Source organism: Prionailurus bengalensis, chromosome B4 (assembly GCF_016509475.1).
Source record: "Prionailurus bengalensis isolate Pbe53 chromosome B4, Fcat_Pben_1.1_paternal_pri, whole genome shotgun sequence".
In the NCBI taxonomy this organism is placed as follows: Eukaryota; Metazoa; Chordata; class Mammalia; order Carnivora; family Felidae; genus Prionailurus; species Prionailurus bengalensis.
Window position 1 is genome coordinate 17,299,679 of NC_057358.1, and position 14,956 is coordinate 17,314,634.

General features: G+C 39.3%; 1 protein-coding gene across 1 annotated transcript in view; it reads left to right on the plus strand.

The window, feature by feature from the left end:
- The window catches only part of ARL5B (ADP ribosylation factor like GTPase 5B), a 29,487-nt gene that overhangs the window by 7,567 nt on the left and 6,964 nt on the right, over nt 1–14,956 (plus strand). The window contains exons 2-5 of the mRNA XM_043564692.1: nt 7,186–7,246; nt 8,815–8,962; nt 12,063–12,146; nt 14,237–14,388. Of these exons, the coding sequence (XP_043420627.1) occupies nt 7,186–7,246; nt 8,815–8,962; nt 12,063–12,146; nt 14,237–14,388 (445 nt within the window). The remainder of the gene's footprint in view (nt 1–7,185; nt 7,247–8,814; nt 8,963–12,062; nt 12,147–14,236; nt 14,389–14,956) is intronic.

Below are 14,956 nucleotides of genomic sequence, written 5' to 3' on the forward strand. Positions count from 1 at the left end.
CTTAGTTTTCTTTTATCTGAAAGTGTCTCTATTTTGCCTTCATTCTTGAAGTATATTGTTAACCGAATATAGCATCTTGGGTCACTATTTTTTTTCTCCCTTTAGTGCTTCAAAGTTGTCATTCCATTGTCTTCAGGCCTCCATTTTTTTTTCCTGTGACAGCCAACATTCATATATTAACTTCCCTTATGTAGCCTGTCATCTTCTCTTGCCACCTTCAGGATTCTTCCTTTATCTTTGGTTTTTAGCAGATTGACCATGACATACGTAGCTTTGCTTTTCTTTGTATTTACCCTCTTTGCATTTTGCTGAGCTTCTTGAATTTGTAAATGTTTGAATATTTTTATACTTACCCAGTTCACTTGTATTTCTCAAATATGGTTGTTTCCCCAAATTGCCCAACATAACCCATTACTAAGGTATAGAGTCCATTTAGTGAGGATCAGCCTTTAAAAAAGAAATGAACAGGGGCATCTAGCGGGCTGAGTCGGTTAGAGCATCAAGCCCCACACTGGGCATGGAGCCTACTTAAAAAACGAAAAAATAAGTAAATAAAGGAATGATATTCTACAATAGAAACTATCACGGTGTATCTCAGTAAAGGTACCATTTTGTGAAACTTTTGTTTCAGTTGTGTGCATCCTGGGTCATCAGGCAAAATGTATTTAACTGTGGTCATGGTCCCACAAGTTCGAAAACCGTGCATTGTCTCTGCCCCTTAACATTTGCCTTCCCGGGCGCCTGGGTGCCTCAGTCGGTTAAACATCTGACTTTAGCTCAGGTCCTGATCTCACCACTGGGTTTGTGAATTCGAGCCCTGCATCGGGCTCTCTGCTGCCAGCATGAAGCCTGGTTGGGATCCTCTGTCCTCCTCTCTCTCTGCCCCTCCCCCACCCACTCACTGTCTCTTAAAAATAAAATAAAACCATTAAAAAAAATTTGCCTTCCAGAGTTTAACCTTCCCCTGGGCAACATTTGAATTCTCTAGAAAACTGTAGAAGTTAAAATCAACTTCACTATTTCCTTGTCGAAGCCTTTCTTCTATTGCCTTCGTGTAGCAAGTTGGAATCTTTGGGCTTAGGCCCTTCACTGTGGTCTGTGATGGTAGAGTGTTCTACCTATTAGACTCTTTGATGTCTTTCCTTTTTATCGGTATTTAATCCCCTTATCTACCAGAAGAGTGTTTTTCTTCTATCCAGTAAGCTGTTCTTATTTATTATTCTCTAAGACTCAATTTTGTCATAAAGATGGGGAGGCATCACACTGGGAGACCATTAGCCAAACTTCCCAGCATGTTATTTAGCCTAGGGCTCAGTTTTCTCATCAGTAAAAGGAATACCACCACTTTCTTATGGAATGATGGTGAGGATTAACTTCCACAATGCCCAGAAAACAGTCATACCGACACTCTGTAATATTCCTTTTCACTGTTGACATTTATTTCCTCGGCTGAGAGTTGGATTCTAGATCTCACTTATCCTTGGGAATATTACCGTAGGATTCTTCGGTATCTGTTGCTTTGTACTAATGATGGTGTATTGTAAGTGCTTATTTACATATCTGCCTTTAAGATTTTTGAGGGTAGAGAGCTTGCCTTGTTAGTCTTAAATGTTACAGTCATGCATAAAATGAACTCAATAAATGTTGAATTGTTGCCTCATCAGATTTATGTAGCTGCTCTTGACGAAATTTAGGCATCCAGGAATATGGATACTGTGGGGGAGTGGGAGAGACTGAAGAATTTGGAAGGGGAATTAATGCTTTATAGCAAAAAGAGTGGGGCAGCAAATGCCGACTCTTACCAGTGTTTACTAGAACACATTACTTAAACTCATAGGACCTTAATTTCTTTTTTTTCTTTAATGTTTACTTATTTCTGAGACAGAGCATGAGCAGGGAAGGGGCAGAGTGAGAGAGGGAGACACAGAATCTGAAGCAGGCCCCAGGCTCTGAGTTGTCAGCACAGAGTCCAACGCGGGGCTCCAACTCAAGGCTCCAACTCACAGACTGTGAGATCATGACCTGAGGCAAAGTCTGTCGCTCAAGTGACTGAGCCACCTGGGCGCCCCTATAGGACCTTAATTTCTTATCTAGAATATCAGCAAGATGGCCCAGGTCAATAGTTAACATGTTTTTGGAGACCTTGGTTCCTCAGAAATGCCTTTATAGGTGGCACATTTGTAGGTGACGAGGTGGGAGAGAAGGAATAAATCTCAAATTCTGCAGTCTGTTCCAAGCTATAATGTTTTATGATTCTATAACCAGTATAATATAAGACAGAGTTAGTTTATACGACGTTTCCTTTTTTTTTTTTTTTTTTCCCCCAAGAGCAGACTTCCTCGGGTGCTCATCATTGCTGTGCAGGCCTTCAGGCCTCCGTTGGTGACATCCTATCTTCTGACTTGTTAATACCTACCCCTTGCAACCATTCAAACTCATTTTCTGTATATGCGATACCCGAAATTTGCTGAATCACCAAATTTGGCATGGAGCATTTTTACTTGTTTAGTTGCGAAGTTGTTTACATACTCTGTGTTCGTATAAGGCTCTTGTTCAGTGACAGTGTTGGTGCAGGTATATATCTAGAAGGTAGCGATCCCTATTTCATGATATCTTTTGGGCTTTCTTGTATTTTAAAAACACAAGTCGATCATTTTATCACACGAGTTTCTTTGATATTTCCTCCACTTATTTTTTTGAAGTTTCTTTTTCCATGATTTTTCTTTTTAGCCATCCTTTACCTGTGTCTGTCTACAAGCAAGGACTCTTAATAATTTTGTTTTGAAACCTCATTCTGTGTAGGCTTTATGTCTTTATGCCCTGCTTACAAAATAGTATGCGCCAGCTTTTAAGGAGATCCAAATACCATAGCCAAGAGTGCAGAGAAACTTTTGTGCAAACACTTGATGAAAATTAAACAAAAGCTGTGCAATTGGACCTTCATTTAGTGTAAATAAACATGCTTTGTGTTGACTCTGGACAGGCATGGATTCCTAAGTAGAACTGGAAATGCTCTCCTCTCAGCCCTCTATTCTGGGAAGAGGTGCAGCCTGGTGTCCTGGAAGAGATTTCTAGTAAAATGTGGTGTCAGGGTAACTGTCTCATGGTGTGCAGGCACATTTCAACATTTGGATTCATTGTAGCTCTGATACTTAGGGTGATGTTTTAACCCAGACTTATTTGGCTGTCCAAGAAAGTGTGTGAGTTGCACCCACTCTGTCCCCAGCATACACATTTCTGGCCCCAAACAGGGGCAGCTCCTTCTCTGTGATAATATACTGATTTTAATAACACTACTGAAAAACAATAAAGAGGGTAAACTTCTAATTACATTTGCAAAAATCATTCTAAATAAAGAATGTAGTATTATCTGTGTTCATAGTTTTCCCTGTTAGAGGTTAAATGAGAATTGATTATGTCTCTGTCTAAATTAAATACTTCATTTTCATGGAGAGTAGTTGGGCTTAAAAGAATATACAGTTTACATATCCACGTTGAGGATCAGTTGAAATTATAAAAGCATACAGTTGTATGGTTTTCTCCTCACAACTTGAGACATTTCAATTCTGGTGAATCAGAAATTCCCACTCCTGGCTCCGCAAGTAAAAGTGATGTTAAGTGTCTGACGTTCATCTGATTGGCAGCAACTCAAAATCTGACTGTTAGGATAGATTCTTTCCCCACTTCACCGGGACTGAACTGAACTAGAATGACACATTTTGAAAGTTTTTTTTTTTTTTTCAATAGGTAAACAACAAAAATTGTTGGGTGACATAGTACAAACTTACAAGCATCTTTAGTATCTGCTTTAGTTAACTATGATAGGTGAAGGAAATCATTTTACCATGACTGCAGGAAATCACTAATAGTTACATAATTTAGCTGATATTTTTGTTTCTGTACATAAAACAAGGTCTGTATGTTGGCTGTTGATTCCACGCAGCTGAAAAGCAGTACAGAACAAGTACCTTAAGCCATGTTTTTTTAACGTCAAGTGGTATCAGATGATTTATACTTTATTAATCTAGACACCACTTGTGGACATTTAGAGCAGCATATGAATTTCCTTTCCTGCTGACAGTAAAGGTAGGTGCCGTCCGTGTTCTTCTTGAATAGGTAAAAGCTTGACTAACTAGCATTTGTGAACTCAGGCCCTTGGTCATTGGCATACTCAAGTAGCAGCAAAGTACAATGGAGGCCTTTGAAGATGGGAGGAAGAATTACAGTTATGCCGCAGAGTACAAACAGCTTTTATTTTGTACTTGGCTTTTTAGTAAATGCCCGTTGAACTTGATTTCCCTCTTACTGTACAGATGATGTTCAAGAGGTGCTTTTTCAAAGAAGAGATTTAAAATACACTCTGTTGGGGCTCCTGGGTGGCTCAGTGGGTTAAGTGTCTGACTTAGGCTCAACGTCGTATCTTGGCGGTTCGTGGGTTTGAGCCCCGCATTAGGCTCTCTGCAGTCAGCGCACTGCCCCAACGAGCCTCTGTCTCCCTCTCTCTCTGCCCCTCCCCTGCTTTCACTCAGTTTCTCAAAAATAAACATTAAAAAAGTACAATACAATACATTCTTGGGGTACCTGGGTGGCTCAGTCAGTTAAGTGTCCAACTTTGGCTCAGGTTTGTGGGTTTGAGCCCTTCATCAGGCTCTGAGCTGACAGCTGGGAGCCTGGAGCCTGCTTCAGATTCTGTCTGTCTCTCTCTCTGCCCTTCTCCTGCTCGTGCTGTCTGTCTGTCTGTCTGTCTCTCTCTCTCAAAAATAAACATTAAAAAAATTAACAAAAATAAAATATAATACACTTATTTCATGCTTTTATTGTTTATTTTTGTTATTTCATACTTTAAAAAAATATTTAGCTTTTTCCCATTGATGATGTTTTGTTAGCACGTAGACTCAGGTTGCACCAGAAGGTAGGCCTCAGTTTAACTGAAGGATTGATGTAATACCTTTATTATAAGACTGAGGTGAAATTGTTTTGTCTTAATTGCTAGAATTCCCTATTACTGAGGGGAAAAGGAATCTGAAAAAGTCCTGAAGTTAATCACTCAGTTGAAACTGTAATAAAACTCATGTTCTCTTCGCCTTCAGAGTTCGTCACCTCTGACTTAGTTCCAATTGGGACCAGTCTTTCAGAATGATGCATTATGAGGGCAGGGCGCCTGGTGGCTCAGTCATTAAGCATCGGACTCTTGATTTCACCTCAGGTCACGATCTCACAATTCGTGCTTGGGATTCTCTCTCTCCCTCTCTCTCTGCCCCTCTGCTCGCTGTCTCTCTCCCTCTTTCTCTTATTTAAATAAACTTTAAAAAATGATGCATTATTTATGACTTTTGCTGTCGCAGGCCTTCAATACTCTGATCATTATCATACAAAATGTGAAGCGAGGGCAGGGCTGTTTGAAAATGGCCCCGGGTGTTGGTTCACTTTAGTGGCCTCAACAGTGAACCACGTGGTACTACCTTCTGTTTTCCTTTCCCAGCAGAAGTGTCCACGCCCAAGTTTAGCTTACTTCCAGACTAGTGGCTTCCTTCTCACTCCCGCAGGGACCCTTTGGTCTCCAGATGCTGGGCAGGTGGTTTCCAGCTGTCCCCAAAATTTAGAATGCTTGTTCCTCCCCTGAAAGAGGGTTCTCATTCTTGGACTGTAAAGGGAGAAAAATAAAGATTGGCTCCTTTAGAAATTAGGGGATATGAACCAAAGAGAGTCAAATAAGGAGAATTATAGTGAGTTATAATAAGCGAACAAGTTCTGTTCTTTTTTGCGTTTTACAAAGCAGTTTCTGCCATAGTGAAAAAAGCCCTTCGAGAGAACCATGTCCTTAGTCCTGTGGTATTACAGGCAGTACAGACAGGGTTCAGGTCGTTAAAGATGCATAAAGATACATAGTTTGTCACCTAAGAACTTGTCTGTGAACAATGGCCTCTCTTTTTGACTGATGCAGTATAAACACTCTCGAGTAGGAATACGAGCTGATGTCTGATGAGGTGTATAATCCGAGTTTTGATATTATCACAGGTTAACAAGGGGAGCAGGGTTCTGATAGGAAATACGTCAAATCGTTGGCTAGACATAAATCGATTGTGTCGTGTTTCTTACGAAGGTTCCCTGGTAGCTTTTTAAGCCTTCTGCCCTGGGGAAGAGAGGTATCTTTAATATGTTCTGTAAAATCTAGAAAAGATGACTCGAAGTGTCTTCTCTGCGTTCAAAAGAGGTTTCAGAGTATGTACCCCTTAACAGAATGATTAGATGGGCCTTAAAATCTATCAGTGAAACAAATGTCTGTTTTGTGCATGGTGCCAGAGGGAGAAGACCCAAGAGGTTTTTGTTGCATGAGGAGCAGAAACAGTATCTACTCAGAAGAGCTGTAAAATCCAGATTGAAAAAGCCTTGAGAACTAAGCAATTGCTTATTTATCTTTAAGTTAATGGAAGGAGGGGCACCTGGGTGGCTCAGTCGTTTAAGGGGCTGAGTGTCCAGCCCTTGATTTCCGCTCGGGTCATGATCTCACGGTCTATGGGTTCAAGTCCCACGCCCAGCGCCACACTCACAGTGTGGAGCCTGCTTGGGATTCTCTCTCTGCCCCTCTCCTCTTGCGTGTGCACGTGCACGCGCTGTCTCTTTCTCTCAAAATAAATAAACTTTGGAAAAGAAATAAGATGACGGAAAGAATGAGAAACTGATGGAGAGAATACGTGTGTCCTGTTGGTGACAGGGAAACCTTTTCAGTTTTGTGTTTTAAATTGGATTTCTTCGTGAAAGGAAGAAACCGCATGTAGGTGGGAAAACTTCCAGGTGTAAAAACAACTTGCTAAAAAGCTGATTTGATTAGCAGAGGTGACAAGCAGGTGTGTAAAACAATTTTTTTAAACTTAGGTTGTACGTCGTAGTGCCTTGTCAGGATCAGAATTTGTGTTATTCCCCCCACACCGCTTCTCTTGAACTTCCCTCTAAACCCGGATCTCACATTCGTTTATAAGACAGCCAGGTGGAGAACATCATACTAGATGGCCTCCCTTAACGTAGGTAACCTTGACATCGTGAAGCTCTGTTTACTCTGTGTTTTAACAATCCAGTAATAAGAATCCGGTGAATGATCCTCATTAGAAAGCTAACTAATAATCATTGTTGCAAGCATGTAATTGTAGTAGTGTTAAATGTTTCTGGTTTGTTTTCTTTTTGTAGAACACAAAGTAATTATAGTGGGACTGGATAATGCAGGGAAAACCACCATTCTTTACCAATTGTAAGTATAGTTATTTATTTAAACAGTCTTCATTATTTAAGTTACCAGAACCAATTTTGTGTAATTAATAAGATACCATTGTAATATCCCGCAAAAACCTAAACGTATGGTTTTGTATTTTACCGAGCACAAAATTTGTTTCAAAAGTGAATAAAAGGGCTGTATGTTTGGTACAGCCTTCACAAACCCTCGTCTTTTTCTGGCCTTGAAAGAAAGACTTAATATTAAACTAAAATAAATAAAGCATCCATCATAGTGCTGCAGTGAGGTGATAAAGTGCATTTCACTTCATTCTTCCCACACTGCGGTTCACACAAGGAGACCAGTATCTCTAGGAAGCTCATTACTACTCTCTTGACTAATAGCTCTGAATTGTTTCAACTTAGGCAGACTTGTCAAATCAAAAGAAATGAAGATCACCCCTGAAAGTCCTGCTTTTGTCACTCGCAGCCAGGAAGGGCTGGAGGCTTCCAGAGAAATACATTAATACTTGAAGGAAGTTTTAACAGCCTGTCAGTCCACTTGTCAGATCAGAGTAGCTCCCATCATCCTTTCAGGATTAATGAAATGATCCACGTTAAACAGTGGAAATGGATCTACGTCCCAAGCCTTTTAACAAGTAGTTGTAAGATACGGTGCTCGATTGTGTGGCTCTTGCCTCTTTCCACCTCATGCTAAGTCTGTCACCTGACAGCTGTCTGGAAACACTTCACTTAAGCAGTGCCTAATGTGTTTTTCAGCCCCTTTGCTAAAAAGCTGCTAACTTGTGGCTTGTTGTTTCACAGTAGAACAACTACTTGTTTTACTTTAAAACATTCATCCGTTATCGATTGTGTGTTTTAATGCGACTCTGCCTTTAAACATCAAATGTAAACATTTCAGAAACCTGTCAGTTATTGAAATAATGTTCCACATAGCTTCAAAAACATGTAAGACCCAAGAGACAGTCGGAGACTTCTTTCAACACAGTAGCAGCGTATCATAGGCAAATACATTTGTTGAATGAATGAATTAATGTGTCTTAATGCATAATTATGATAAATGTGGTATGAGCCTTAGTATTCTAAATATATTTACAGTTAATTTTAATTAAAATTTTCATTTGCCTGTGGCCTTATCTTTTTAAGGCTGTGGTTTAGGTTAATAGGCCTGAACTGATTTTTATGGCCGACCCAAGTCTCAATTTTCTCACGTGGACAGGCTTCAGGATTATACACAGCCTGCTATTCAGTGGTTGCTACTTTGCGAGCATTGATGTCACAGTCACCTAGAAACTTGCTCTTTCGGGAAAGGGCCCTGGTTCTGCTCCGATAACAAGGACACGGTGGTTTGGAATTTTGGCCACAGGAATACAAACTCACACCACAGTGTTTCCATCTCTCCAGATCAAGCCTTTAGTTTATTCCATTAAAAGAAAAAAAAAAGTCTTCCTTCAAGGCTTGTTCTTTGTCTAGGTGTTTGCATTAAATGTCCTCCCAGGTTCTAGTTTTGATGCTGTCGTTGGTGGGATAAAACTTCCCTCCGATTCTCAAGATTTACAAAAGATTTGTTATGGTGTCTTTCAACAGCTTAATGAATGAAGTGGTTCACACATCTCCAACCATAGGAAGCAATGTTGAAGAAATAGTTGTGAAGAACACGCATTTTCTTATGTGGGATATTGGTGGTCAAGAATCACTGAGGTCGTCCTGGAACACGTATTACTCAAACACAGAGGTATACTGAGCCACTTTCTGAATGTTGATAACAAGGACCACAGAGTCAACCCAGAAAATAGATAGGCAGTCCCCAGAGGCATGTTGGCAGTTGCTTTCCAATAAGATCCTTTTCGGTAAGGAATTTGAGGTTTTCACATACCAGAGGAAAGGCAAGTAGAAAGACTAATGTCCACTGTTGGTTGCACGCCTGCTGCAGGGCGGACTGTATCCGGATAGTTCGTCCTCCCAGTGCTCCCGTCAGGTGTCTGCTGTTGGAGAAAGTGGAGACCGGGATCAGTTAGATAACCTGTCCCAAGATCTCACAGCTGAGAGAGGCTCTGGTTAGGGAGGAATAAAATATTTTAAGCGTAATTGAGTACAAGATTTTCAAATAACACGAATTGAGCATTCAAAATTTTGGTGAGATTATAGTTTAGTTAAAAAAACAAATGGTTTTGCAGCACCCGCCCCCAACTTCTCTGTCACTTATTTCGCTACTTTACTGCTTCCGAGCCAACCCAGGAAACAGTCTGGACTAGCTTCTATTTCTGTGTTTATTTCTTGTTAAGCAGATTTTTTTAAAACCATGCAGTGCTATCGAGACAGATTTATCTTTGAGTATACTGATGTACAATTGCATCCGTAATTTTTCTTTACAGACAGGGACGTCTGACCAATTATTTTTTCCTAAAATGAAGCCTATTAAAAATTGAGTGGCTTTTTTGAAGGGTGTGTGCAGAGGAGGTGGGGAGAGGCAAGGAATTTTTGGTGAATAAGTTTCCTTTTTAAATAAACATCTATTCCTCTAGATTTATACTGCGATAGCATATGTATCTATGCATATATATTCCAGTGCAGTTTGTGATTGGTCCAACCAAAATGGCACATCCTAGGTCTTTAACGGTTGTAGTAGCACTTAACTTTTCTTATTTGAAGCGGGGGATGGGTCGGTAAGCAAATACGGTTCAAGGTTAGCTTAATGTATACTTCTATAGTAAAATATTCTGAAACTAAAAATGTTAGAGAGAAACAACCTTTTACCATATGGCTACAGTTGCCCCTTGAATAATGCCAGTGTTAGGGACACTGACCCATGGTGTGGCCAAAAATCCACATATACCTGGACTCCCCAGAAACTTTACTAATAACCTACTGTTGAGCAGAAGCCTTACAGATAACAAAAAGAGTGGATTAACACACCCTTTGTATGTTCTATGTGTTATATGCTGTATTCTTACAATAAAGTAAGCTAGAGAAAAGAATGTTATTAAAAAATCATAAGCAGAAAATACATGTACAGTCCTGTACAGTTAAAGAATCACATTTAAGGGGATCTGCTCAGCTCAAACCCATGTTGTTCAAGGGTCACCTGTATTTAAGCAGCATAGCTCTTGGCGCCCTGTCAAAGCTCACAGTTAACTGCAGTTGTGTGGGAGAGGAGCCGTTACTTTTGATGAAGAGGTTAGAGTTGCTTCTAGCTGATCCGTGTATGTTGATAACCTTACAAGAGGGTAGTTTTTGAAGTTGCAGAAACTCTAGAAGACTCCGCATGGATCCAGAAAGACATATGTTATTAATGACACCGTTTGCATGAAATGTTTTTTATAATAAGCTATTTTTCTTATTTAATTTTTTTCTTCCAAATTTTTATGTAAGGTCTAGTTAGTTAACAGAGTGTAATAGTGGTTTCAGGAGAATTTTAATAAACCATTTCTATAAGAATTTCACAATTACTACAAGAACCTATGGCCTTTATCACAGCACACCAGCACGGCACCTAGCATTTGCAATCTTAGATTCTATGTCACGGGCCTGCCCATGTGACGTTTCCCCCATGGCCTTCTTCACCGTTGTCGTCATCTTAACTTCTTCTCCGTAAGGAGTCCTCCAAAAGCCCAGTGTCTCCATTATAATACAAGGAGTTCAGCTGCTGATGAATTCCTGCCACCTTCCTCTCATTAAGTTCCCTATGTTCTGTCCATGCAAACTTGCCATGTTTCTTACCTTGATTCCTTCCATTTTCTTCCTTGCCCTTCACAGTTTCTAGGCAGATTTCTCCACTTGTCTCTTTGCCTAATGTCCAGGTCATCTGAACAATCTGGTTTCACCCTCCTCCTCTCCATTTATTCTGAGCCAGTCTATTAAAACCTTTAGCATCGCTTAATCTCACTTTTTAACTTTCTTCTTCTAAGATTCGATTAGGGGCCCTTTCACACTGTATCTTATTTTTCTTACCAAAGATGCTTTTAGGGGCGCCTGGGTGGCGCAGTCGGTTAAGCGTCCGACTTCAGCCAGGTCACGATCTCGCGGTCCGTGAGTTCGAGCCCCGCGTCAGGCTCTGGGCTGATGGCTCAGAGCCTGGAGCCTGTTTCTGATTCTGTGGCTCCCTCTCTCTCTGCCCCTCCCCCGTTCATGCTATGTCTCTCTCTGTCCCAAAAATAAAAAAAATAAAAAAAATAAAAAAAGATGCTTTTATTTCTAATGTGTAAGACCCCACGTTTTTCATATACACCTTTACCAACAGTTTTCTCCAGCTCTCTTTGCTTGCTGCTCTTTAATTTCACCTACACCCACTCTAGCGTGTTAACCCCTAAGTGGGTATGTTTCTGTTTAGCACATTTTTTCTGGGGCTCTTACTGTTGGCATTGCTATGTAAAAATGTCTTGTTCATTAGTCTGTGTGTGTGTGTGTGTGTGTTTCTCTTTTTCTTTCAGACTAACTTGTGTGTCCCTAGTAGGCAGAAAACTGTCTCAAACATAAATAACTAGTGATTGCTTAAGTCAGCAGTATAGAGTTTTAGTGGAAGTTATTTAAGTTACTGTGACTTTCTTTTTAAAAATTATTTTTTATTACCTGCATCTTAAAATAAATCCTAGTGTTACAGCGTATTGTGAATTCAAATATCACCTTTTTAAAATAAACCCGGGCGTAGTTTTTCTTTCTCGAAATGATGAGTTCTTTTCTGAACATGTGGATTTTACAGTACAATACAAACTCTTCATGAAAAAGACCATTTTAAAGTAATGATGACATCATGAAACTATTCCGTCACTGGAGAGTAGTTTTGCAGAGAACTTCAACATTCCATTCAATTTTCTTTCTTTTTAATTGTCTTCTAGTTCATCATTCTCGTGGTTGATAGCATTGACAGGGAACGACTAGCGATTACAAAAGAAGAGTTATACAGAATGTTGGCTCACGAGGTAAATTTTGAAAGCAAACGTAAACAGTGGAGTAAGGTATCTGTGTGCTGGTTTTGCTTTTTTACAAAGATGATATGCTTTGCCGTGGGTTATTTCATCATCAGCAAAATGTTGTATTTTGATGGACGTCTTGAAGTCAAAAAGTTGCATTATGTTTTCAGATTTGAAAACAACTCAGCACGTTAATTTGTAGCCTATTATTGTTATTGATAAGATTTTTCAAGGTTAAAACTATTCATTCATGTCTTAAAGAGTCCAATAAATTGAAGCAAGAAAGAAACTTGAGTGTTTTTTTCCAAGAGTTTATAGTCACTGAAAATTCTTTAGTGAATAATCTGAGACCACTTGATTCTAACAATTTAAGATAGACAAAAAAACTTAGGTAATAAAACACATCCATCCACCTACCATCCAATATAAGATACTAAATATCTTATGAGACCCCCCCCCCCGTATCTCATTTCCTTCCTTTCTCTCAAAGAGTCCTAAAAGAATTACATTATCCTAAAAGGAGTGAGAATCAATCCCATGTATATTTTTATATTTTCCCTACATTTTTATTTGTCAGTTGTATAAAATACTATATTTCATTGTTCATAAAATCTTTTTTAAAAATGTTTATTTTTGAGAGAGAAAGAATGCACATGGGCACAGGAGAGGCAGAGAGAGAGGGAGACAGAGAATCTCAAGAAAGCTCAGCACAGAGACAGACATGGGGCTTGGACCCACGAACTGCCAGATCATGACCTGACACTCAGGCAACTGAGCCACCCAAGCGCCTCATCATTGTTCATAAAATCTTATATATATATATATATGTAACTCCGTTTTGGGGGTTTTGTGCACAGCATTGTGATTATCCACATCAGCACATACAGCGTTGGTTTCATTCCTTTCAACAGCTATGTAGTATTATTTTGTATGAATCTATCACAGTTGATCTGTCCTTCTATTAATGAACATTAGATTATTTCTGATATTTTGATAATATTAACAGTTCTGCAGTGAGCATAAATGAATGTGGTTACCTTATACCAGTAGTCATAAGCATTGCCCAGCCCTTCACCTTCTGCGCTCTTCTTTAAATTTGGAGAAATTCTTGGGGCGCCTGGGGGGCTCAGTCAGTTAAGTGTCCAACTCTTGGTTTCGTCTCAGGTCGTCATCTCATGGTTTGTGAGTTTGAGCCCCATATGGGGCTCTGTGCTGATAACATGGGGCCTACTTGAGATTCTTTCTCTCTGCCTCTCCTGTGTGTGCGTGCATGTGTGCTCGCTTGCTTGTTCTCTCTCTCTCTCTCTCAAAACAAACAAACTTTAAAAATAAATTTGGAGAGATTCTGTACTGTTTGGCAACATATTACCGTATTTGCCTATTAGAATATTGCTTATATAGTTTTTTTTTGTTGTTTTTTACATTTATTTATTTTTGAGAGATACAGACAGAGCACTAGTCGGGGAGGGTTAGAGAGAGAGGGAGACACAGAATCTGAAGCAGGCTCCAGGCTCTAAGCTATCATCAGCATAGAGCCTGACACGGGGCTTGAACTCACAAATCGTGAGGTCATGACCTGAACCGAAGTCAACTGCTTAACTGACTGGGCCACCCACGTACCCCTGCTCGTATAGTTTTAAACCGATGTTTAAGATGCATGTTTATTTTACTTTTAGTCTGACCCCTTTGGCCCAACAATATAAAAATGACTTTTGATGATCTAGCTTATGTTAATTAGCCTATCTTTGTTAGAGCGAATCATTAAATTACTATTGAGAAAATTTATTTTTATCTCGATACAATTTCCATTTATTCGTTTGTTTATTTAATTGAGGCTTTATTTTTTAAGTAAGTTCTACTTTTGGTGTGGGGCTTGAACTCAATGGCCCTGAGATCAAGAGTCGCATGATTTACTCACTCAGCCAGCCAGGTGCCCCTCAATAAAATTTTTAAGTTAAATATTACTGCCTAATCAATCATTTTAAAGTAGAGGGATTTCATTATAACTGTCCAGTTGGACGTATTTGACCTTCCTGCTTCATTAGTTTAATTTGAATTGTGCTATTTCATGTTTTAGAAATATTTCATATTGATTGCAGGATTTACGGAAAGCCGCGGTCCTGATCTTTGCAAATAAACAGGATATGAAAGGGTGTATGACAGCAGCTGAAATCTCTAAATACCTCACCCTTAGTTCAATTAAGGATCATCCATGGCACATTCAGTCCTGCTGTGCTTTAACAGGAGAAGGGTAAGTGCTAAACAATATGGGGGGAGGTATGACTTCTGTCAAATTTCTGTTTTTTAAGGCAGTTGTTTCTTCTTTGATGCTGTTTTGGGTTTTTGTTTTTGTTTTTTGGGTTTGTTGTTGTTGTTCTTAAAGATAGTTTTTGTATTTCAATTTTATAAGGTAAAAATAATTTTAGTCGGTTACTGTTGTTAAATTACACTTTAGCAAAGTTACTGACACATGTTTTGTAACTTTTAATATAAACAATATTTTAGCATAAAATGTCAATAACAAACTTTTGAATTAAGTTTTCACAATCCAGATTTTTAGTGGATATTCATTTCTTGTATCATTTACTAACTGGGCGGCGGAGGTGGGGGACTGTAGTGTTGCCTGAATTAAAGAGGAAGCTTCAAAGAAATTTCACATTTCAGTAAAGGCATAATTAAACCTGAACTTTCAGCTTTCCACAAGAGTACATCTCCTTTATTATTCGGAGTCCTTTGGTGGGACATACTTCAAGAGACTAAACATTTAAGACAAATGCTTATGATGGTGTATTCTTCTCTCCTCAAAACTTGAGTTTGGA